The 27185-nt window shown below is 32.8% G+C and overlaps 1 protein-coding gene across 29 annotated transcripts in view; it reads right to left on the bottom strand.

Moving 5' to 3' along the window:
* Nucleotides 1-27185, bottom strand: part of LOC143222270 (plasma membrane calcium-transporting ATPase 2-like) — a 251808-nt gene that overhangs the window by 21188 nt on the left and 203435 nt on the right. For 26 of the 29 annotated variants that reach the window (XM_076448541.1, XM_076448542.1, XM_076448543.1 and 23 more), the window contains 6 exons: nucleotides 23611-23790; nucleotides 21074-21268; nucleotides 20109-20300; nucleotides 17838-18051; nucleotides 17512-17723; nucleotides 15670-15966 (listed from right to left, as the gene is read on the bottom strand). In XM_076448541.1, the coding sequence (XP_076304656.1) occupies nucleotides 15670-15966; nucleotides 17512-17723; nucleotides 17838-18051; nucleotides 20109-20300; nucleotides 21074-21268; nucleotides 23611-23790 (1290 nt within the window). Of the gene's footprint in view, nucleotides 1-6231; nucleotides 7374-12298; nucleotides 12453-15669; nucleotides 15967-17511; nucleotides 17724-17837; nucleotides 18052-20108; nucleotides 20301-21073; nucleotides 21269-23610; nucleotides 23791-27185 lie in introns of those variants that run through there. The other 3 variants (XM_076448560.1, XM_076448559.1, XM_076448561.1) reach the window with 3 other exon arrangements.

Below are 27185 nucleotides of genomic sequence, written 5' to 3'. Positions count from 1 at the left end.
CTTTACTTCACTCGAAAATAAGGGAGTGAAAACATGTAGGGGAGTCTGGAAGAATGCCATCACCTAAGACAATGCAATGGATGACCACAAAACCATATTATGATAAGCAAACAATACCAATTTATTTAATCAAGGTATAGCAGGGCTGGGCAGCTATCCCATTATGCTTTACCAATGAAGTCCATGAATGGTATGGTCCAAAATGGGCAAGTTTATGAAGCAACACTGCAAGATTATTCAACTTCAAGCAATCTTGTGAAATACTTCATATCAAGTCATGGAATGGAAAGGATGAATCAACATGGCTGTACAGTGTAGATCTTGAATTGTACAATACCTGGCCATTCACCACTCACCACAGAGTGGGATCTATGTAATAAAGGTATAAATAACAGGCCCCTGAAATAAAAGAAAACATTAATATAGACTTAACCAGTCTTACAGTTGTACAGAAGCTTGAAGAACAGTCACAGGTGGAAGGCAAAAACTAGAGAAAGCCAAAACTACAATACAATGTAAATAATGGGAGATGAATGTGTCAAGTGTGATCCACATGCCTGACTACAGGATTTCATCCAATTACCAATGAGGATGAGGGAAAAGATGAGATGTCAAATTTGATTAGAAGTTACTTTGAAAAAATTCCTATGAGAAGGGAACAATCAGGAATAAGCCAGCTGAATCAACTGATGAACCAAATTGGTGAGGGTGCAAATGGGGTAGATCTCTAGATGAAGAAGACTGTCAGGAGATATAGAGTTAGGAACATGAACCATGGAAACAAGCCATGTGGGCAATAATAGCAATGAAGAACATACACCAGACATAAAAGTCTATAAACAGTGAATGAAAATAGTCTGTAGAACTAGAGAACTGGGTTGATGAAGGAAGGTGGGGAATAAAGGAAAGGGTACAGGAGGGAATAATTATTGGTGCAAATGAGGAAACCATGGTTGAGCCAGCCAATAGGGAGCTATCAGAAAGACTGGGCATGGGGTGGTATGTCCTTCTGTCTGATTTATTCATTGGGTGGTTTCTCTAATCCATACCACCCCAGTTAGAAAAAACACCCAATGAAGAAATCAGATAGGAGGATAAATATATAGGAATTTGTGGTGCCAATCTTAGCTGAAGGCATCAGTGGCCAAAGCCTGATGATAAGGCACCAGGGACCAAAAAGGAATAATTTCTAATTGAGGGCAATAACAATTGAAACAATATGAAGAAAACCACACCAACTACAAAGCCACCAGAAAACATGAGGATCAAGGGGACATTCAGTTGTAAAAACTTATAACAGCAGGAATGACAATCCACCACAAGACTGAAAGTACCTGGAATATGACACATGATTAAATGAATGTGATGTGTGGGAGCCCAACAGGGGAGATTGAGCATACAAAAACAGAGGAATATCCATTGGGTGCCACTTTTTCAATTGATATATACTTATACCATCAAAGTGTCAGAATGAATCATTGCCAGACAATGTCCTGTTCTTGTTAGAGATAGAAAGTGATCCAAAACCTGATGGATGGCTAGAAGCTCAAGGACATTGATCTATAAGGACTGCTAGTCAATAGACCAATGACCTGAAGCTTCCTGGATGAGGAGGAGAAAGGTGGATGCCTGCCAGAATATGAGTTTTGTCCAACCACCAAAGCAGAGCATCCACTAGGGATGAAGGAAGTGTAATAGAATCAACCAAGGGATCACAAGCAATGTTCCATTGATCATTCAGAGTCCACTGTATGGAATGCATATGTGCACAATCTAGGGGGACCAGTGGTTTCATAGAAATCCATATCCCCCAAAGTAATAGAACCTTGTGTGCAAAAAGAGAGGAAGCAGACAGGGCCTGGCAAATTAACATTTCTATGGAATGAAGTCAGAGGAGAAGGTTGGGCCTGTATGAGGTGAGTGTTGAAACATAAACTCAAATGGACAAAGTGTTGGGTAGAATGGAGATAAAAATTCTCCAACATAATTAACAAGCCCACCTATGTAGCTTCTTGAAGAAGCTGACAAGTATGACTAACTGACTCCAGTTCAAAATGGGCCAGAAGAAGCCACCATCCATATAATAATGGAAAGAAACCCTAGGGCATGAAGACAAAAAGCAAAAGTCTGAATGGTAGGGCATGAAACTGGTACAGCACTCTGTGATATACGAATCAAAGATATGGAAGAGACCATGCTGAGTTAGGAATACACAAGTAAGTATTGGGATCATCAATCTTAGTCATCCATAAACCTCAAGAAAAAGCACGCTGTTGGGTGAGACAGAACACCATCAATGGTGAAACAGGGAAAGTGAACAAAGTGATTGAGGTGGAATAAATCAGTGACAGGTCTCCTGTACCTGTTCCCTTCCTTTCACCACACGATCCCATTTTTTTCAGCATCTGTTAGAGGCAGCTCAGGACCTCCTCGCTCAACAGGCTATCAAAACTATTCCTCATCAGTCATTGGGATTTTATTTTTGACTCTTTGTTGTTCCTAAGATTCCAAAGTTTTTGAGATTGTATTAGAGATTAAACACACTAAAAATGGGGTCATAATTAATTCCTCGAGATAAGATGAAGGTAAATGGGTTCTCAATAAAATAGTGTCTTGACCTAGAAGGTCCCAACAACAGACAAACCACATATGTAATGCCAGAACCACAGACAACAAACGAGCAAATATTGAAGTAAGGAAGGAGAATATGTTCTCAGAAAATCTCTCAGGATATTTTTTTAAAGTCTCAGATAGGAGATGAATACTAGAAGGTTAACGCAAAAGAGTTGTGAGAGTAAGATGTAGGCAGGTAAACTGAGCATGAGTTAAAACAAAATAAGATTTGAGACCTGCACCTCCAAACTGGTAAAAAAGGACCCAATTGTTGCTGGCCAAGATAAGGAAAGTCTGCAAGACGATAAGTGAGGACAGACTGATCAGAAGCCCGTGAAGGATGGGGCATGCTAATGCCTTTGTTTAACACGGAGCATGGACTCAAATGTCAAGGGAAGGGGGGAAACTAAACAGGATTGGGAAGAATGTTCATGTAGTAAGGAAGGGCATAGATCATAAGAAAAAGGAGCACAGGATAAAACATCACGAAAAAATGCCATGGAAAACTAAACTCATTCCTCAGGAATAGAATGGGTAAGCATAGCAAAACCAGGAGGTAGAAACAGGCGATCAAAGTCCTCATCAGTTTGAACAGATTCAATATGTTCAAGAGGAAGTGGAGCAAAGTCTGGAGATAAAGGTTGACCCATCTAACATTCAATTTCTGTATAAATATATCTTGATAAATCTAGCACTGGGTTACCTGCACCTGTTGAAGTTGGAATACTTGAAGTTGTGACATTGACTTAAGAATTTATGTTTCAAGAGTTGATAAAAAGGCAAATATATAAAGAAAAGGTGACTATAATGAGGTAGAATTAAAGATAATTATAAAGAAAACTGGGATGTTTATAAAGTATAACCACTTTGTGAAGAAATTGTATCTAAAATTGAAATCAGATAAAAATAATAACACATCCGAGCACAAGCACTGCCAAACAAGAAATGATAGTTTGGTAGAGATGCATAGCAGGAATCACATGAGTATACTATGCTCCTATTGGTGGAGAGGTTATGCATGATGTTTTATATGAGACACACACTGGAATCACTTGAATCCAATAGGGGAAAGCACAAGGTTTATGGCATGCATAAAAGAAAAATAGTTCACATATAGGGGGTAGCAATGAACAAGAATAGCTAATCTTGGGAGAAGAGAGAAGTACCATACAATAAAAAATAGTTTACATTGACAACTCCAGTAAAAATATGACAATTAATGCTAATATTGATTGTTCCAGTGAGAATACAACAGTTGACACTGACGATGACTGGCAAAATAAGAATACAACATTTAACAATGGCACTACTACCCCAGTAAGAATTCTATAGTTAACAATAGCTAATAATACAATAGTTGATGATGATAGTGACTTCTGCAGTAATAATACAATAACTGACACTGACAGCAACAACAGTAAAAATATAACAGTTGATGCTGATACTGACAACTCCAGCAAGAATACTACAGTTGACAGTGACTACTCCATTAAGACCATAATAGTTGACCATGACAGTTACTACCCTAATAAGAGCATTAAAGTTGTTGTTAACAGCGACTATTGCAGTAAAAATACAATAACTGATCCTGACTGTGACTTCCCAGTAAGAATATAGTAGTTGATGTTGACAATGAAACTTTTGTAAGAATACAATAGTTGAAATTTATTGTGACTTCTGCAATAAGAATACAATACTTGACATTGATAATGATTACTGCAGTGAAAATACACTAGTTAGTATTAACAGTGGCAACTCCATAATACAATAATTGACCTTGACAGTGACTGCCATTAAGAATACAACAATTGATACTAACTACCACAGTAAGCATATGGGAGATGATACTAAAACTCACTATCACAAGTCACATGAATTATTACTAACTATGGCTTTATAATCAGATTAAAGGAAGTGACACTGGTAGCGACTACTCCAATGAGAATTCAGAAATTAGTATTGACAGTGGCTACTTCAGTTGTCAATATACAACCAGAATACTAGAGATAATGTTAATAGCGAATACATCAATCAGAATACAAGAGTGAATACTAATAGTGGCTGCTCTAGTCAGAATAAATAAATTGATACTGGCAGTGACTACTATAAGGCAGAATACAGAGGATGAATGTGTTATAGTAAAATGATGTTGAAGACTCCCCATAGTGTTATAGTTGATGTCACCATGCATGATCATGCTGTACCTGATGGCCATGCTTCCTGAAGAGAGGTCTCTATTTTCCATTGCAAAAGGATTTGTTAAAAGCTGTCATATCATAAGCAACCTCACTCTTGCTAGTTTCTCATTGACCATTTTGATGATAATTACTTTCCCTGTGTCTGATTCAACAGTACAGTCATACAGAAGTTCAAAGACTGTGTCTTGTGAGTTGAAAATGAAATACCATGAATATGCATTTATGCTCCATCTGCTTAAGGCATATGACAGTTGAATCAATACTTCATCAATGAAACTTATGTAAAGTGAAAAGTTGCTTTTCAAGAGATCCTTCTTGAATTTGTTGTTTACTGTTACATAAGGCATTGATGGCTTTATCAGTGAACTTTGTGTTTGCAGATTCGTTTGCTATACTTTTTCACCACAAGTTGTTACAGGTCTCTTTCTTGATAATTCTGGTGCCACAATTTGACCCATATTCCTTTGTTTATTAATGCCATAAGTGTAAGGGATATCCCTGTCTTCAAAATTATAAATTCTCTATCAAACCCTTGTGATCTGAGTGTATGAATATTTTTTGTTTGAAAGGATTGCTACATACCTTTCCCAGAAGTAATCAGTTTGTGGTAGCATCACACTACCAATTAAAAGCCATACAACATCAAAATATAGAGCAAGTACATGCTTTTCCACTGTAACTTTATACTGGTTGTAGTTACATGATTAATAGAGTTGCATATTCAAAATCATTTTAATATAATTGTATTCAACCTTGTAGTAGAGATGATACTTGCATTATACTACAGAAATTAACATTAACATTGATTACTCAACTCATAATAAAGAATATGACCTGGCAGAAGATGGCCTAGACAGAAAAAGAAATAACACTGGCAATAAGCAATACCAATTTCAGTCAGTATACGTGATTTGACACTAAAAAAGGTTTCTCTAGCTATCATAGTGAAATTAAAAATAATAATATTTATATTAGTAATCACAAAGAAGTTAATAATGAAATTAGCTACTCTATACAACATAAACAAACTAAAATTAACATTAGTCATATCAGTGACATTACAAAAATTCTAATTGACATATGTAAAAACAGCATGCACACTACAATAACCACACTAGCTACAACATAGAAGTTAGACCTAACATATGTCATACCAGCTAATATTTGCAAAAGCAAGCATAATTCATGGTAAACATGTATCACACTAGTTTATATATAAAACACTGATCATGCATTCTAATGAGCATTGATAAATTAAACGTCATTTTTTAACAGCAAATATAGAGAAGTCAACACTTCTTCAGTTATCTTACACAAGTTAATGTTCTAAAAAATACACTCCAGATGTATATATATCTGTAACTCATTACAGAAGATGGTCAATGAATATTATTGTTTTATTATGAGACTTCTAGTATAATTAGAGATCAAACTAATTTATTGCCTTCAAAAACCACATAATTTACATTTGACATGAACCATACATTCAGATGTACATAATACATTTTACTCTCATACAAGTTGTGAGCACATAGTTGATGACAGTAGATCAATTCTGTAAACATAATGTAAGTTTACTGGAGGCCTATTCCACCAACTTTTGTGTTATTTGATCTTCCATAAAGTAGTACATAATTTATTACAAGAAATTGTACTTCAATTATACTCTTTAAACCACAGATTCAGGTTTATATTTACCACGTTTTAAGACATGTCTTCACCATATACAACACATTAATACTATCTTTGAGTACCGATTACTAGTAGACATGAAAGTAAAATTTTAATAACAGCCACCTTGTTTTGTATTCATTATATATGTTTTAAAGATCATTAATTGAGAAAACTTCTACTACATTATACACTTTCTTAATTGAAAGTACTGCTTAATATTATACTTAAGAGTACTTATCCAAACCAAGAGGATTTTTTTACTACACTAACATTAGCATAAGTGGCTATGCACAAAACACACAATTAATACTTACACATGCAGCATTTAATTAAAATAATACTTATTGACACATCTTTCTTTTTTAATTTAGATAAGATAAATTTACATTAGTTTATTGACAGGAATGTAAAGAAGAAAGAATCAATGCTGTGGCTATGTATAATGTAAACACTATAAGTTTAGAATATTGTACTGGCTGTTTCACTTTCATGAGACCTACTTAAAACATTGTTGTAGTAATAATGCACAATATTCCTTTAGGATTTCTTGTTTGGTCAGTCATAAATAGCAGAACAAGTATCTTAATTTCTATAGTTCACAGTTTTTGGATATGATTACATGTAAGTTCATTACATCTATTACACAAGCCTTTTAAGCCAAGCATTCTCTTACACCTCATAAATTGAATTATGTTATTTTTTAATTTAAACGTATTTTTTCCAGTATTTATAATGTGAGATAAATAACACAAGATGACTGAATGTTATGAAACATCAACAACATTCTTTTGTTGAGCCATCATCTACTGAGTTGAAAAACAGCTATGCAGGTTTTTCTGGGCTGCAGGACTGGGACTCAGCAGATTCTGTAGATGACTGATGTGACAACTAGGAAAAAAAGAGCATCACATAGATTTTTACATTCTATTTCTGTAACTCTATAGATCACTAACTTATAATCTCATCTACAATAAGGAATTGTTATTTACACAGATTTTAGAGATTCACACATGTGACACTTGTTCATTCTAACTGTGGGGCTCTGATACTGAAATTTTCCAAATAATTATAACATCTTTCTCAAAAGATATCATATATCTACTATAACTAGAGAAAGTGCATGCAACTTACAAAATATATCTGTTACAATATGATTATAATTCATATCATAAACAATAATAACTACATTTCATTTACATCTGATATGTCATAGTTATTGAGCAAGAAATATAAATTTATCTTGGCCAAAACAAAATGAATACAGTTTATTGGCCATTCATGATGAGTAGATATACAGTTACACACACACACACACACACACACACATATATATATATATATTCTGCATCTGTTTCATATTAATACTTTGCTCCAAAATGTTAGATCATTACAAAACTGTAAAAAAAAAAATGAATATTATTAATTTTTTTCAAATCACCATATCAATTTACTTTATAATGTTTAATAGTATAGACTTCAGTGGACTCAAGTTTTGTCACAAGATTAGCTTTAATTCAAAATGTCATTATTTCTAACGAAATGTTACTGTGTATTTTACATGTAATGTAAAAATAATCTTTGTGTCCTGTATTTTAAGACAATGTACAAGCAAATTTTACAAGACAGCATATGCAGTGCTACTTAAATTGTCATTTTTAGTTTTCTATGCAGGCTACACAGACTTGTTGACAATCAACTCCATATCTTTTAGTAACAGTGCAAATATTTTAAGATGACATTAACCAGTTTTAACTTTATGACATAAAAAACAACAGATGTTTGATATTAAAGTCTTGGATTTTGCTGGCTATGAGGAGAAGGATGTTGCTGCTTAACAAAACGACTTGCATCATTCAGTGAGTTGTGCCAGAAAATGACAGATTGTTGTTAATTAAGATAAATGCAAAGTAACATATGCAACACATCATTATTTTAATTACAAGTAAGATTTTAATGGGAGAAAAGTATCTTGGCTCATTAATTTCTCAAGCCATCCAAACACTGTGCTGTTGCTAGTGGCACAGCAAACAGAATTTTAGATTATATCTACAGAAATATTGAATACAAGTCTAAAGACATTATAATTTCATTGTATAGGTCAGCCACATTTGAAATATTAGGTTCAGTCTTGGGCTCCTTACCCTTACCTCACAAAGGACAATGAACTATTTAAAAGGGTTAAAGGTAGAATACTAGAAAAAATTACTTGGAATAAAAAAGTTGTCATAATATAAGAACAAAATAAATATTAGAGGGGGCCTGATCAAGGTGGTTAAGATTGTTCAGGAAATTGGTAGTGTAGATTCATTATTTTTATTTGTAGTTAATGGTTGGAAGAGTAGAATTAAGGAACTACCTAGTTCTGTTGGAAGTGTTCTTAGATTTTTTCATTTGAAGTGCTTAAGTTAGTGGTGTTGGAGGTCCATGGTAAATGTGTTGTCAACATCTGTGCCTAAACATTTCATCACATTCATTAACCATAACTCTTTATTCTTCTGAAAGTGAACTATTCGAAAGCATTCACGTTTTGGGTCTTTTTTATAAAACATTGCAACTTTTGTGTGTGATCTTGTGTGCTTATTTCTTAATGAGAATTTATATTCCATGTATTGACTACTGACCCTGATTTACTAAAAGTAAGCTTCCTCGTCTTTCACCTTATATTGCTATTTTTGGAGATTCTATTATTAAGTTCCTTTACCAACACATCTTACTGAACAATCCAATCTATATCCACCAAACACTTCTAATCATAACTCTCCTTCAACCTATTCTATTCCCCATATCCAATTAACAAAAGCTCCTCAAACCACCTATTTTCTCCTGGAATTAAGTGTGCTCATTTTTCTAAACATCGTACTTGTGCAGAATTCATGATGTTAAAAAAACATGTAGGTTTAAGAAGTCTTGATAGAAATGAAACAGAAACCCTACAACCCAAGCATTTTCAAAAGGTGGACATTTCTTCTTCAGGGGCAAACTTATGCAGAAAATGTTTCTAGATTTCCATCTCTTTCACAAACTCTGATACTAATGTAGGTCATGCTTTTACACTTACAAACCCCCATTCTCCTAAATGCAGTTGTTATGAAAATTTTAAGTTTTCTATGTTTATTCCTAGTAACCATTTAGTAATGCTTTATTCTGAAGGCCTTCAAAATCTCACAACTTCTGAGGCTTTTCTTCTTCCATGCATGGAACATTATACAACCTTTGAAGGAAAACATCACCATTCATCCAACATCTTTTTACAAAGCCCCAGAGCTGAAGACTTTCTAAATCTAATATACCCTGAACCTTCTCCCTGGCACAAAGTAAAACCATGTATTCTCCTTGTGATAGACACTCCTCTGAACACAGTCACTCAAGGGCTGTTTTATCTAAACTATAACAAGACTTTCAAGCTGCTCAAGAAACCATAATGAAAAAAGATTGAGGTACTGTGCCAATATGCTAGAACAGCATTTACATAATCAAACTATACCCAAATCCCTTACTTTGAACCCACCGGTTACCATAGGGTACAATGACAAACCGTTCTGTTTCCAATGGAAGAAAATCCTTCACTTCATTCTACTTCACTTACACTTATGAAACTCACACAAGACTTTTACAAATTTACAATAAAAATTTTGAAAAGAACATTTCTGTTACAAATTCCAAAAACACAATTTGTCATACTGATGAACATAAACTTGATGCATTTATTAACAAAAGAAAGAAGAGTTAGGAAAATCATGTGAAAAACAACAATAATAATAAAAAATCATATTTCTTACACATAAGGACAAAGGTTTCTCCCACTCAAACCATATTCTATCTTTACAACAAAGTACTAATTTTATACAGACTTGTACAAACACCCTCTCTGAACTGTTGATTAATGACTTGAACAATATATACACATACAATGAGCTGTCTCCTAAAATAGATTCTACCTCCACTAATTAGATTCTTCACTAATTTAGCCACTTCTGCATCTGACTAACTCAAACCCAAGAATACTTCTAATATCGTCAATCTGTCTTCACATGTAATTTTCAGGATTTCTCTACACATTGAGCACATGTTCTTAACAAAGAAAGCCACTAAATTCTTCTTGCCCTAGGATATAGGTCATACAATTAGGGTATTACATGTACTTTCTTGTGTGAAGTATTACTGTTACCTAACACATACTGTATAGATAGAAACAGAGATCTTTTATACTGGTAAGTGAAGTGATACTCTAGGGATGTCACATTATTTTATAGTGAAAGGGATTTTCACTATAAAGATCTAAAAGAGATCACTATAAAAGAGATCTTTTATACTGGTAAGTGAAGTGATACTCTAGGGATGTCACATTATTTTATAGTGAAAGAGATTTTCACTATAAAGATCTAAAAAAGATCACTATAAAAGAGATCTTTTATACTGGTAAGTGAAGTGATACTCTAGGAATGTCACATTATTTTATAGTGAAAGGGATCTGCACCTTGAGAAGAATGGTATTGTTATTTTTCTTATGTTATGCTATATTTTGTAAGTCTGGAACAAAATGACTGAATTTCTTTAATTGTTTGCTGTTGAGCACAAAGCTACAAAATGGGCTATATGCACTGTGCCCACCACAGGTACTGGAACCTGATTTTTAGTGTTATAAATCTGCAGACTTAACAGCTAAGCCAATGGGAAAGAGGAAATTGAGAGAAATATTGATCTAATTACTGCTAATATTGATTCATTCAAAGAACACACTCCAGGAATGATGGCAAAATTCACTTTCTCTTAAAAGTTTTTATTACTGATTGCAAGTGCTTAAGTATCAATTGTTCAGTGTGTAATACATTATATCCAGTCTATTTCTTCACTCTGTAAAATATTTTCTGGTAAATCTACAGCTGTTTTGTGACCCCTACAGTTATAAACAGGAAAATTAATGAGCCAAACAATACCACACTCTTTTTATAAAATACATGTTTTTGTTTATGGGTAACTGCTAGAAAATAGTAGTTATCTTTCAGAAACAGCCTGCATTATTTTATTGAAATATTTCTGAAATATGTAAAATGCTATTCATTAGCATTCAGTACATGCTGAAGGTACAATGAATACACAGTACTGAATTAATTTGCAACACTAATAATTTGTTCTTTATGATTTACATGAAATATTCATGGAAATATTTTTCACATAATTGAAAATCTCCTGTAACGAAACTTCAGTCCATAAATATTTTTATGTTTATGCATACACACATACATACAAAACCTGTTTTTTTCCCCACAAATCACACTTATAATTATAAAGTTATAAAAACCTCTCTTATAAAATTCTTAAACATTATATTTTTCCAGTCTAAAATAATCTGATTAAAGAAATACCTGTAGCAGGTTATATTTGTCAAATAATATTTTATTATGAATTAGAGAAAACTCTTTATGATAAATTTAAATGATCATGCCATTGGAATAATTTACTTCAGTCATTTCACATACAGTTGAACATTATTATCATAATTAACAAATGTTTCTAAAAGATAGCTAATGAAACATGAGTGACTTTCCACTTTATAGCTCAAAATAAATTAACCTAGGTTAAACCACTAAAATTTTTGGCATTCATTCCATCTCATCATAACTTTATATCACTTCAGTTCCAGAACATTTGTGTATGTCTTAACAAAGTCTTATAATCCTTGATATGCAGCTACAGAAAATAACATTTTTCACAAACAGCAGGCTTCTACAATATAGCAAGCATGTTAAGAACAGCAAGCATGCAGGAGAAAGAATATTTATAGAGGATTTACCTTTCTAAAGTGATCTTACCTAAAAAAAAAGGCCTTGAGGATGACTAGGTCCAAACTTCAATCATCTTATATGGCATCAAGGTATCCGCTGTTAACTCCCCCCAGACCTTAAGAATCATTATTCACTATACTTTGCACAGTCTTCTATGAAATACTCAGACTTTCCAAATATCCTTTTTTTTCAATAACCATAAATATAAAAATATTTGTTTATTATTTTTCAATTATAAATACATTCATGAGTGATTCAAAACACATACATACTATAATTCTCAACCCAGAGCTCATTGGCACAACAAACCCTCATCACAAGTAAAGAGAAAGTTAAAATATGTTGTTTATTTAGAATATGTGGCCTATAATGTTAAATTTCATCCAAGGCCAAATTTAACAGGTACTGTCAGAATAGAAATAAAACAAACAAACAAACCGTAAACTATTTAGCTGATGGGTGTGAGAAAAGATGAATATACCTATTGTAAATATTAGCTATATTTTCCCAAAATAAATAAAAATAAGCTTACTCTCCAAAAACACAAATTTCCAATATAGTTTATAAAGTTCAAAGATATGAAATTAAAAGCCAGAAAAACCAGTATGACATGGACCAAATTATTCAAACATATGAAGTATTAAGTTCTACAAACATACTGATATGAAATCCAAGAAAATAATTTTACACTGGAATTGTGCAAGTAGCCACTGTCATCAAAAACAATTATTAAAAACGAACTGTAAAGGTTAGTGATAATTATAATATAATATGGAGATGAACATAAACACATGAAGGAGTCAAGATTAGAAGACATCATAATTAACAACAAAATATATAAAACTGATATGTGTAGAAAATATGACTATGTAAACAAATAAAATGTGATGTGTACAACAAACACACATTAAAACAGACATTAATAAACACTCTGATGCAAAATGGTAAGTGTTCAATTACTAATCATCAACAGATAATAGCTGCTGTTACAGCTGGATGATTAGTCAAATTTGCTTTTCTTTTGTGAGACTTGAATAGTTGGAATAATCAAAAGCAATAGGAATCAGAAATACTAATTTCCATTATTAAATTATTCTGTGGTATTGATTTATTTAATCATAATTTCAATTAATTGATTAAACAAGATAATTACCCAGCTCAAGTTACCACTAGCACATATAACCAAATAAAATTATCAACAAAAGTGAAATACAGTAGATATAATCATAACCTATAAAAGACTGACATGAACAAACTGCTGGCTAAAACAGTGTAAGTAGTAAATGGGGAAAATAGCTGTTGAAAGATAATACTTACAATAAATGAAATGTAGTGTTGACATTTTTTATTTACAAAGCATTCCCATATTAAACTTGATTGATATAACTGATGTACATGAATTAATTACAAACTTTATTCTTAAACATGATGTGATCCAGGCAGCTGAAACAATATAAAGCTGAGATTATTACATATGGGCTACACATTTCAAGTCTGTCTATACAACAGACAAATAAGGAAGATACCTGATTATACTCATAACTTATAGAATAAAAAAGTGTAACCTACATGTGATATGTTTGACAAGTTTATACCAGTAAGCATTGTCAACACATATGACATTTGGCCTTTATAAATGTTGATCAAGAAGGCTTGTTGATTACTTCTTATCATATACCCGATTCACGAATAAAGGTAACAGTTGATAAATGTGACTGACACAAAATATTCTCAATTATCACAGTTTATCCTGGTTAAGACTTAATCAATAATCCTACTAACAAAGAATAAAGTACAGACTACTTGTATAGACTTGGTTCTTAATGAAGAATAACAAAGTATTATAAAAAATATATACAAAATGTTTGTCCTTAAAGATGGTTAAGTTAGTTTTAGCTCTTGTTCAGATTAATATATTTGTTCATATAACAAGATACAAAAAAACACTTTTTTGGTAATTCATCATTTTAGCATTTAAAAAACAAATACAAAGAATATTATGGTATATTTTGTGTAAATCACTAATCAATCTTAGGTATAAGATGGTGTACTTGTTTATTATAGTAATATGTGTAATATGTAAGCATTTTTATTGTATTTAATTGTCTGTGAAAAGCTACAGATGACACACAACAATGCTATTGTAAATAAATTGAATGATACTCACATATACAGTTAATTTAAAGTTTGTAAAACTCATTAGAAACAGCAGAAACGAGTTGATTTGTGTTAAAGACAGTCAAGATATACTTAAAAGAAATATGTACAAAATATATTCATTTCTGTAGTCACTGAGATTTGTAATTATCACTTTAAATAAGGTGAATATTGTGTGTTTAATGCAAAATATATGATTGTGCATTGATCTTATTAACTTACAGTACAATAAATTACTATATAATTTTTTTCATATCTTAAATGGTTCATTATGTTATTTTCAAACACAATTCCCCAGAAACAATAACTGATTTGTTATAAGTAAAAATGAACTCCTCTGTAAGAATTTGTTTAGCACCCAGAAGGGCTCAGACAGCAAGGAGGTAAACAAGAACTATCAGTTACACAATAATATACAAATGACTACTTTCTGCTTCAGGAAGCATGCCTCTGTCACTACTGGCAGCCTACCACACTCCACTGCAAAGCTAAACACTGAAGCTAGCCACCACCTAACACAATAAATCAGCCATGCTTAAATACTTCCTGTTGAATTTCAGATAGTAAACAGGTCAAGCAACGATGTACACCAAGCTTCACAAGACAAAAAAATACCTCATGTCCATCATGCAGAATAATAACTACAGCCTGCTCAGTTTGAAACACCTAACCACCATTACACCTCTTGGTATTTTTTATTATATAATGTATCACTACAAAATTTCATATTTACTGACATTTGAGAGTAACTTTCATTGAAATCAGCTTTTATTCTTACTTTTCAAGTGTATCCTCAAAACAATTTTGGATCTTTAGTTAGGATTAGACCTTCATGTCAACAGAGACATCACATCACAACAGGAGAAATACAATTTAAATGAACATGCATAGAAACTATCATGAAATTTTTTTAACTACTAATCTTGTAATATTTAGTTCTTACAGATTGCTTAGACTGATATTTCTCCTTTCTGATGAAAATAGAATAACTTGTCCATTCTAAATATTAAACAATAAATTATCTATTTGATTTATAGCATACTACAAATATTTTTATCTATGACATCATTAATTTTCATATCTAGTAAGATATTTATACTTTCTACAATAATATGTACCTCAGTATCAATTATACTTAAATATAATAAAAAAAATACTTTGTTGTTTAAAGAGTAAAATGAAAAGATACTTTTTTATTAGAAATGTTTTCTAGCTGAAAAAGAAAACACATTGTAACTTACCTGTGTTTGAAGACGAGTAAGGCCACGAATCCACAAAATCTGTCCAGTGCGCTTGGCATCTTGGGTTCCAGCAACTGAATCCCGCTTCAAGTCTTCATTGTCTGAAAGAGCATGGTCAAGTTCGTCTGGTGTTCCTGATCCCCAAGTGAAAGTTTTGGGAATCTTTTTGGTGGGGATTGTGGTGATAATCTGGCCCCAGAGAAGAGTTCCACAACCAAAAAACACACACCACATCCATTGTTGTATAGTAAGGCCTGCCGTAGAAAAAGCATAACCACCAAACTGGACAATGATGAACTGAAATAAAACATCATGGTATAGAAAAACACCCTAAATGAATGGTTTCAGCACACAAAATTTAACTTGAAAATTATATTTTGGTGTAAAATAAAACAAATATCAAGAACATCTGATCAAAAGTAAGGTACTGAATAGATCAGAATATAATAACATATAATAACCTAAAAGCAGCATGTATATTAATGAAGAAAATCCTGTATAATAAACAAGTTAGAAATATTTAATTAATACTAGTTGGTGCAGAATGGCCAGGTGGTTAGGGCACTTGACTCACGATCTGAGGGTCAAGGTGTTATAATGTAATGGTCAATTCCACTATTCATGGGTAAAAGAGTAGCCCAAGAGCTGACAATGGGTGGTGATGACTAACTGCTTTCCCTCTAGTCTTACACTGCTAAATTTGAAATGACCAGTATATATAAACCTCATGTAGCTTTGCATGAAATTTAAAACAAACAAACAATAATATTGGTTTATAATCAGGAGCTACAACCTGAGAAATAAATACCCTAAAAGAGTAAAAACCATAATAATGAGATTCTACCAGATCATCATGCTCTTAATAATATATTTTATTATTCCAAAATTTATTTTTCATCAAATTAATCACTGTCATCCTAAATATTTTATAAAAATAAATACTTCAGAATTTTAGTAATACTTTCATCATTTTCAAAGTTTTTAATTGTTAATAAATCAATTTAAAGATTTTATTAAATCAAAAACTTTTCAAATATTTTATTTTACTTTTACAAATGAAATATATATCTCAATAATTACACAGTTTTCATCACAATTTGTGAAACTTAGAGCCTTACTAGCTATACATACACACATTATATAAACTTTATTAACTAACTATGAGATTTCTAAGCATTATTGATTAAATATACTGTTACATTACTCCATGATAATTATGATATTACTAGAGAATTACAAATGAAACTTTAACTTAGTAAGATAACTGAAGCTAAGTTGTAATAAAAAATATGAAAATATGTTTCATGTGCTATCAGTGCATTTTTACAGCAATTTTAATTTACAATGATAAACATATAATCCAGTAGGTTTCTAATGTTTGCAGTGGTTCTCAAATGAAAGGTCAAAAGTGTTTAATGAGATACACATATTTTCCTTCTCTTAACATTTAATCAAATTAAACCAATAATTGCAGATGATTAATATTTAAATAACTGCTGATGAATAATATTTAAATAACATCAAATTCTTTTAAACAAACTGAGAATTAACTTGAGATACAAAAATGTACTTAGGTTGCTTAAAGAACTTAACTTTAGCATTACTCAATTGTTACAATACTGATATAGCTTATGTGGTGTGACAAATTTAGAAATAATTTAAGAGTTAACCAAAATTGAGAATTGTAAGTAATTTCAAAATAGAGTATAAGGTTAAAAGTAGTTCGACACTACATTTGCTTATTGATATTATCAATAAAGTAATTTTGATTTATTTCTTAGTTAATTTTTGTTCATTTTCTCCATACAGAGTAACAATAAGAAAAATAAAATATATTAATACCTGTGCTGCAAAAGTTACAAGCAAGATAGAATAAAAGACCGGATTTCTAAATAGTCCTTCAAAGATGTTCCTTTCTCCATGTATTTTCCGTGCATTGATTTCATTGAAAAGTGTCATCATTACAAAAGTGTTGAAAATGATAGTGAAATGCTGTGAAGGAGGTGAGTGTAGAGGGGCATGCATACCTGAGTCGATGTCAAAAAATTCGTGACCTGAAAGTATAGAATTGTAAAATATCAATTTAACCTATGTTGATGGTTAATTACATTAACCACATGTAATTTAAAAACATCAGGCTAGTCTAAAATATGAAAAGGACAATTTACCTAAAAACAAGAGAGTAAAAATAACAACCAACTGGTAAATGGCATGGCCTAAAATATTTTTCATCATGGTTCGAGATATGAGTGGTTTGGTGCGACCATATGGTTTTCTGAGTAATAACTGTGATGTCGGGAGTTCAGTGGCCAATGCTAGAGATGCCAAAGTATCCATGATCAAGTTTACCCAAAGCATTTGAACAGCCTTTAAAGGACTATCCTAAAAGAAAGAAAAAAATGTAACTTAAGTTATAGACATTCTTCAAATTAATTAAATCATAATTTTCTGTTCAAGATACTTTGATGAAATATAACTTTTTCTTTACTAAAACAAGCTATATTATGTTATTTTTATTGATGTTCAGCTACTTCTTGGATGAAAACTGACTAAAAACATGTTACATTATGCTATATTCAAGTAACTATTTTCAGATTCGTTTGCTACTGAGAAAATAAAAACATGTAGAGAAATACCAAGCATTTAAATGCTGTGTTTTAAGAATATATTTATACATATGAAAACATGGTTTACAGAAACAATAAGTAAAATCAGATATAGCAAGCATATCATCATACTATGAAAAAAAATTCTTCCATTTATAATAACAGAACATTTAAAATGTTTTGATTTAAATTCCTTTTCAAACTTATATTGTTGTACAAAACATCAAGTATGGAACTTCCAATTATTGCAATACAGATTAATTTATAAAAGTTCAACATGAAGGAGCTTTAGAAAAACGAAAATAGTTGAAAACCTCCCATGTCACTACTTGAGCAAGGCTGAGGAATTATAATGCAAAAAAATGAATTCAGGTACCACCTGTAGACATAGCCCAGAACTTGGAACCCATTGTGTAGCTTTTCACTTAACAACAAACAGTATTTATAAAGACAGCATAAAGAGTGTAAGATGTAGATAGTGAATGTACTAATTCAAAATATTGAGGGATTTCTTTTTGTCTAATGCTTTCAATTTTCAGTTAGTAAGATTTTTTCAGTCCATTTCAAGCCTGTCTAAACTAATGTGCTTTAACACAACATGAAAAAACTGGAAATAAGCGTAATCAGTCAATGGACTGAGAGTGTGATGAACAGGTAGTATAGCTACTTGTGTTTACTGAAATAAAATATTTAATATGGTGAAGCACCTACAGGTTTATATATTCCTTTCAATACTTATGTGATTATACAAAAAATATCTGTCATCTCATGTAGTTTGCTGAGACATCTTATCATCACTAGGAAGCATAAACCATTTCTGATTATGAATAATAGTCAAACCAGTTAGGACATTTTAAAGAGTTTTGGATTTACAAAGTTAAGAATATTTTCTATATAGGTTTTCCTACAGAGATGATTCTCTCAGTTTGTGGTATAGTAGCAGAGACTATAAGATTTTTTTAACTGTTTGTGCCCAAAGAATGAAGTAAACACATTATGTTAAACGTACATAAATGTACACACATCTCTCTCTATATATACCTGTGTGTGTGTGTGTTTATATATATATACCTGAAGTAAAATAAGAATCATACTACGAATTATTTACCTGTGGAAGACTTTAACTAAAGAACCACAATCTCGTAGTGAAAATCTATATATCCACAAGTTACATGACATTCATGTTTTACCTTACTTCTCCTGGTCTTCTAGGAATCATTCCTAGAAATTGCACTTTTTAGGTTTTTGTATTCTGTGGTTTCCTACATTTTAACATAAGACTGTATTGCATAATCTTAAATAAAACACTGATAGGCTGACACACAGCCCAGTGGTTAGTATGCAGTACAGTGAAGTCCCTCCCTTAAAACACACACACAAAACCAAAAAACTGTGTTCTCTGAGATATTATTATACTATTTTAACTAATAAAAGTAGCTCAAGAGTTAGCAGTGATTAGTGTTGACTAGCTGCCTTCTCCCTTATCTATCACTTCAAAATTATGGACTGCTAGTGCAGATAGCCCTCAAGTAGTTTTGCACTAAATTCAGTAAACAAACAAAAACAACAACAAAACAGTTACTAGTCAAGATCATCTATCCTCAGGTATTTACTTTACTTTACTCTTGGACAATAATGTTACACTTCTATGAATAAATCAGAAATCAGTTTTTAGCCAAGACCATCTATGATGGCAAAGATTAATAATAATAACAAAGTAATGACATAAGTATTGTTTAGTACTAATAAATATTATTTATTATAAAGTAAAAAACTTTATAAAAGATATTATGTAACAGCTAACAATAGACAAAATCTACAATGGTAACCAACCTCTATTGCACAGGCTCCAACAAAAGCAACTATCACAGCAACAACATTCACTGTGAGTTGGAACTGTAAGAATTTGGCAATGCTATCATAGACATTTCTGCCCCATATCACAGCTTTGACAATACTTGTGAAGTTATCATCAGTTAGAATGATGTCTGATGCTTCTTTTGCTACATCAGTGCCAGCAATGCCCTAGGTCAAAATAATGAAGTGTTACATAACAAACCAAAACATAGATTGAATCATTTGTCCTCAACACAAGATCTAGTGAGTAAAGTACATCCCTTCAAAAAAAATATTGAAGTACAGTTATAATGTGTTTATTTAAAATTTAACAAAACAAAAGCATTTACATATAAAGTTTGATATTAAAAAAAATTAATTCAAGTAAATATTAAAAAGCAACAAAAATGAAACAACAAACCCTATTGGTTGTGTCACTGATGTGAAAGGATTTGAAAATTTAAGAAATCAATATATTTTCCAAGCATAAAAACATAACGTTATGAAATGTTTGACCTTACGGATGACCACACAAAAATCACAATGGAGTTACATACATCCTTCCTTAACAAGTTCCATCTCATTTTAAAATATAAGGAATAAATGTAATTATTTAATATTAAATACATGATTAATACCTACAAGTTTTTATAAGCATATTTTGCTAACAGATATTTTATATTCTCACTACAAGAAGAAATAGTTGTTTAGAAATTTTGGCAATAGATATATTGCTTAGAAACTAAGGCAATCAGTATTGTGGAGGATTAGTGCCAGTGGGGAGCATCTTAACCTGAAATACTGTTGGACTTTAAGCTAATATCATTCATCAATTTTGGATTTGCATTCCCCATCCCACTTCAAGTTAAGCAAAACTGAAGCTAGGGTTGGGATTTTACTTATAAATCATAGCAAGTGGTAGTTGGGTTAGAAATAAGACAATTAGCATTTTATTTACAAACCATTGCAAATCCAACATCTGCTTTTTTCAAAGCAGGGCCATCATTTGTCCCATCTCCTGTCACAGCAACAACTTCTCGATTTGCATTGAGTTTACTGTCAATGATACCCTTGACCAAGGTATATTTGTCTTGAGGAGATGATCTGGCCAGCACTCTGAGTCTTGGCCAAACTTTATCAATCAAATGTTGTTGTATCTGGACACATAAAGGAGATTTTCCAGTTATCCAATTAAGAGAAGTTAAAAAAAAAAGATTTTTTGGAAAAATTCAAGAGTTTTAATTTTAGGATAGATATTCAAGTTGAAAAAAAACAACAACTGAATAATGTAGAAGTTATACCTTCCTTAAGAAGTAGACCACTTAACAACTTAATTTTATACTCATTAAAATTTAATAAACTAGTTGCTATTATAGATTGTTTATATTTTTAATTTATTTAGTTTTAGAGTAAACTGTTTAATAACTTATGAAACAACTACTTTAAATATAGCTTACTGTAACTGAATAAGTTAAAGGATAAGATAGATTTCTTCAAACATAAAGTCATGGGTAAGCTTATAATATAATTATGTAATTGTTACATAATGTCATATTTATGGAGGACATTCACTGCCATAAACTAAAGCTGAAACAAGTTAATGGAATTAAAGCAAAAGATACAGTTACGATAGAAAGTGTTCTTACCCTGGCGTCCCAAGTAGTTTTTTACTCATAACTTAAAAAGTATTATGGTTAGCCTAGTAGGCTGCTAGGAAGAACAAGAATCACCTGGTACAGTTACAACAGAAGGGGTTTGTACCCCTGTGTTGTGAGATTTTTCCTCATTAATTAAAAAATATCATGATTAGGATAATGAAAGTAGAGTATATTATAAATATTATGCTAACACATACCTACATAAATTTTTATGTAAATTAAACGACAAATAAACTGTTTATAAACAAATAACCAAACATAGGAGGGGCAAAAAGTGTTTGTGCATCTACTTTAATGGTCAGTTGTGTAGCCTTTCAGGTGAATTACTTGGCGCAATCTCTCCTCATAGCCCTTCATGTTCGTTTGACAGTACTCAACTAGTATTTTCTTCCATTCTTCTTTACAGAAGGCCTCCAACTCTTGCCAGTTTTTCGGATGACGCTGATGAACCCTGGTCTTCAACTCATGTCAAACATTTTCAATTGGGTTGAGATCAGGTGACTGTGATGGCTACTCCAAAATGCTTATATGGTCCTCTGCAACCAGGATTGCACATATTTCGATGTGTGCTTAGGGTCATTGTCGTGCTGGAAGATCCAACGATGCCCAAGCCGCAAGTTCTGAGCATCATTCTTGATATAAGTGCCTAATATATCAATGTACTTTTTCTTTTTTCATGATTCCGTTGATGCAGTGAAGGCTGCCTACACCAGAAGAGCTGAAAGAACCCAATAGCATAATCAAGCCACCTCCGTGTTTAATTGTAAGGACAGCATTCTTTGGAAAATTTCGTTCTCCCTTCTTGCGAAAAATATTGCGAACATCATTGTGGCCGAAAAACTTGATTTTAGTCTCGTTTGACCAAAGAATACTCTTCCAATAGTAAAGGGTTTATCTACATGCTTTCTTGCATACCTCAATTGTGCTTCTAAATGAACACGCTTTAAATATGGAGTTCTACAACGACAGCATGCTTTGAACCCAGAAGAGCATAACATGTTCGTAACTGTAGCGGTGCTTACTTCAACCCCAGTTTCCCTTACCAGTTTCTGCATGTCATTATGTGTTAAATGAGGGTTCCTACTAAATTCTCTGAGAACCTTCCTCTTGGTTCTCTCTGGAATTTTGGTGGGGCGTCCGGAACGAGGGAGGTTAGCAGTTGATCCTGTAAGCTTAGACTTGGCAATTATGCTTTGAACAGTAGATTTCAGCACATTAAGTTGTGTAGCAATACAGGAAAGAGAAACACAAGACTTGTATTTTACAATAATTCGGTTTTTTAAGTCACTGGACAGTTGTTTCCTGTTTGCCATGATGACCAAGCAGATAATGACGGAGATGGCGCTAAATTGTAAATTGCCGGAAGTAAATTTTTTGCTGGCTAAATTCCTATAATTATATACCCAGTGTCTAGTTCTGGAATGGTATAATGTAGTTTATTCGCCAAACTAAACAAAATTTTTACGGGAATATCAGTTTTTTCACACATTCTGAAATGTACGAACACTTTCTGCTCCTCCTATTTTTGGTTATTTGTTTATAAACAGTTTATTTTCGTTTAATTTACATAAAAATTTATGTAGGTGTGTGTTAGTATAATATTTATAATATATATAACGTCTATTATCCTAATTGTGATACTTTTTAAATTATGAGCAAAAAACTACTTGGGACGCAGGGGTACAAACACTTTATGTCGTAACTGTATTCCTATTCAAATATAATATTGTGGATGTGCCTAGAACATAATCATGTATTTGTCATGATTATCATACTTATGAAGAACATTTACTGTCATAAAGTAAAGATTTTATCACTGAAGTTTGTGTTTGTATCCTTACCTCTCCAGTATGATCTCTCACCCTCTTGTTAAATTCTTTCCCATCTAAGACCAGGAAATCATCACAGGGTTTTATTATACCACATTTGGTAGCAATAGATCGAGCAGTATTAACATTATCTCCTGTTACCATTCTTACTGTGATTCCAGCCTTCTGGCATTTTTTGATGGCATCTGGAACCTAGTGTTAAGTTAAGCAAATACATAGGCTACATTATGTTGTTTATTTTTAGAATTAAAGTACTTAATTTCACATACTATAAAATTTTATGTCTCAATATTTATACTTAGTGTTAGTTAAAAGTTTAAGGCTATATAATACTTATTGAAAAACTATTACACTGTCTACATTTAATAGCTTAGGAGAAATTTGATGTGGTCTTACTTTAGTTCTTGTTAATTATTATTATTATTGTATTCTATGTACTTCTCCATCTAACAGTTGTTCAGCCCAAATCTCTTAATTTTATTTATGTATAATGCCAGTTTACACCCAATTAGAGTCAATTATAGTATTATTCTTATGTGAAAACAAAATGACTGACTTGGCCTATGATAAAGTCTTTGTTATGTCAAAGTTGTTTACAGTTGAGTAAGCAGTCATGTGTAAATAAACTGATCAGATGTTTCATCAGCAGTCAATAAGTGTTTCAAGTTGATGTGTTCTCAAGAATGTAGAGTTTCAGATTAGATACTGCTTGAATGATTAGTGCTTTTAAGTACTGAGGTTTAATTAATCAGTGGATTTGAACATGTATAACTTTTTGATACCTCAAATTTAGAATTTGTTTTTTCCAATTCTTTTTCTAGCTTCTTGTGCTAAATTTATACTGCTGTGCTAAAAGTTTAGATGTGGTACTTGGAAAAAGTTTTGATTTGTGAGTATATTCTGTTCAATTTGTAAAACTTCTAATAAATACTCTGTTTTTTTAAGAATCTTGGTGTTAACATTTCAGTTATTCTTAATGTACAAGAAAGAGTTTGTCCCATAAAGATGACTATTGTGTAGGGTAAAGTGGTTAATCCTTTAGAAAAAACACTATTGTTTAGAGTTGCTACATTATGAATAATATATGCCATATTATTATTTTTGTTTTAAGAACAAATGAGATGATATTGTATTATTTATTCTTTATAAGATTCTCATTATTTCCATTGTATTGATATTGATACTAAGGGTCTGACACTATTTCAATCACATATACTGCTTTTCATGGAAGGTACCAAGGGAGGCTAAAGCACATCTATAAAGGTCGATAAGCCATGACTGGGGTCTAGAGAAAGGTTTTCAGGGTTGCTAAACTTGAATCTGGCATTGGATATTGCATTCTTGGCTGCCTTTGGGATCCTGGCAACACCATGTTTGAAACTTTATCATACTTCCAAGATAGTGAGAGATGAATGTGTGTGGAATCATCTACATGCCTGATTGTAAAATCTTCTCCAATGGCCAATGAATAGGAGAAGCAAAGGAGAAGGTAAAGTGATGAATTCGATGCAAAGAAACATGAAAGTGATCACACTGGGAAGGAGACAAGAAGGAATAGCCCAACTGGATCAAATGTTGAACCAAATTGATCAGGACAACCCTGGAAGATCGTGGGAAGAAGGAGGTCACCAAGGAACAGGAAGGCAGGAATGAGGACCCCAGAAAAAAGCAGTGTGAGCAACATAGCAACAGAGGGAATGGACAAAACAGAGGAGTTTATCTGGATCAGGATGAAGTTAGAGATGGGAAATAAAGGGTAGACAAATAGCAAAAAAGGACCTTCTCAAACTACAGAGGTCTTAGGAAAGAAAGCATGATATAGATAAAGGATAAAGAAGGAGAAGTGGTACAAGGTCTTAGTAACATTGATAGTGAAATTATCTGACCCATGGCATTTACAGGCTCGTAGAAAGAGGAAATATGCCTTCAAAGAAAGTTGAAAGAGGGAACACACAGACATCATTAGAATGGAGATAAAGTGAGGGCATGAAGGGCCATGATAATGTCCCAGTATCGGAGCAATGAATCCCTCTGTAGTCAACAGAGCTGGAAGGAATGGATCAATATGGAAAGGACAGGGGATGCAAAGACCCTGCAAAAATGGAGAAAATGAAAATGTGGTAATGCTGCTCAAAAATTTGAAATCAAGGAGACTGAAGAACCCCTCTCAAAGAGCCGTGTGAGATACTTGAAGATATAGGCAAACATTGGGTGAGAAGCCCAGAATCCCTAAGTCAATGCCCAGGAGTGATAAATGCTACATTTGCATTGATAGATGGCCAATGAAAAATAGCAAAGAGAACAGGATAAATTTGAAACTATTCTGTGAGAGAAACTAAAACTTCTTGCCAAGGACCTAACAAAAGCCAGATGTGAAGATAGAGGATGGAGGGCATGAGATCGAAAGCCAGTGAGTGGGAATGATGGAGTAGGTCAGGAGGGAAGGGGAAGAACCACCTGCAGTTGGAGAAACTGAAGAAACCAAGTTGAGTGAGCCCATAAGGAAGAATCAGGAGGACCATGCACAGAGTAGCATGAATGAAGAAGACCATGCAATGAAGAAAACATATGGGAGGGTAAACATAAATGAATGGACAAGACCATTCCTGGCTGAAGACATCAATGGCCAAGGTTCAAGGATGGGTAACCAGGGAAGAAAACTGAGATAATTTGTAATTGTGGAGGTGGCAAAGGCATCAATATGGGGCATACCCAGATACAGATAAAGCCCCTGAAAAATGACAGGAAGTACTCCATGGGATAAAGACAATACAGTTGGAAAAAACAATCAGCTACAAGACTGACAGCATCCAGTACATGACACGCCATCAAATGAATTTGTTGTGCATGGGCCCAATAAAAAAGAACCATAGTGTCAAAACACAGGGATCTGAACCTGGTGCCACCTTGGTAGTCAATATAAGCCACCATAGTAGAATTGTTGGAACAGATCATAATCTGCCAGTGGCTGGCAAGAGAAAGATAGTTATCCAAAGCCCAATGAACAGACAGAAGCTTGAGAACATTGCTTTTATGAGAACTCTCCTACACAGACCAACAATTGAAAATATCCTGGCAATTCACCCAAGCACTCTAGCCCTAAAAGGATGTATCCATGAATAAATTTAAATCTAGCTGTGAAGGTGGAAGTGGGAACCTCCTGATGTATGGACCCTATTTAACCACCAATGGATATTGTCTACAAGGGATGAGGGAAGAGATATAGAAATATTCAAGGGATCCAAGGTGAGTATTCATTGATCATGAAGGGTCCATTAATGGAACTGCATATGGGCCCTGCCCCATGGTATGACAGGGATCATGGAGGAACACATCCCCAAAAGTGATAAAACCTCACAAGCTGTAAGAGAGGAAACATACAAGGTTTGTGAAAATAGAATGGAACTGGATAGGAGAAGGTAGGGTCTGACTGAGATGGGTATTAAAGTAAACTCCCAAATGGATAAGGTATTGTATAAGACAAAGGAAAGACTTTTCCAAACTGACCAACAAAGCACCTGTGCTTCTTCATCCAGGAGCTAATGAGTGTGACAGACCTATTTCCATTTGGAAGTGCAACCCCATGG

This window comes from Tachypleus tridentatus, chromosome 8 (assembly GCF_004210375.1).
Source record: "Tachypleus tridentatus isolate NWPU-2018 chromosome 8, ASM421037v1, whole genome shotgun sequence".
Lineage (NCBI taxonomy): Eukaryota > Metazoa > Arthropoda > Merostomata > Xiphosura > Limulidae > Tachypleus > Tachypleus tridentatus.
The sequence above is the reverse complement of the archived record's forward strand: the minus strand, read 5'-3'. Positions and strand labels throughout refer to the sequence as shown.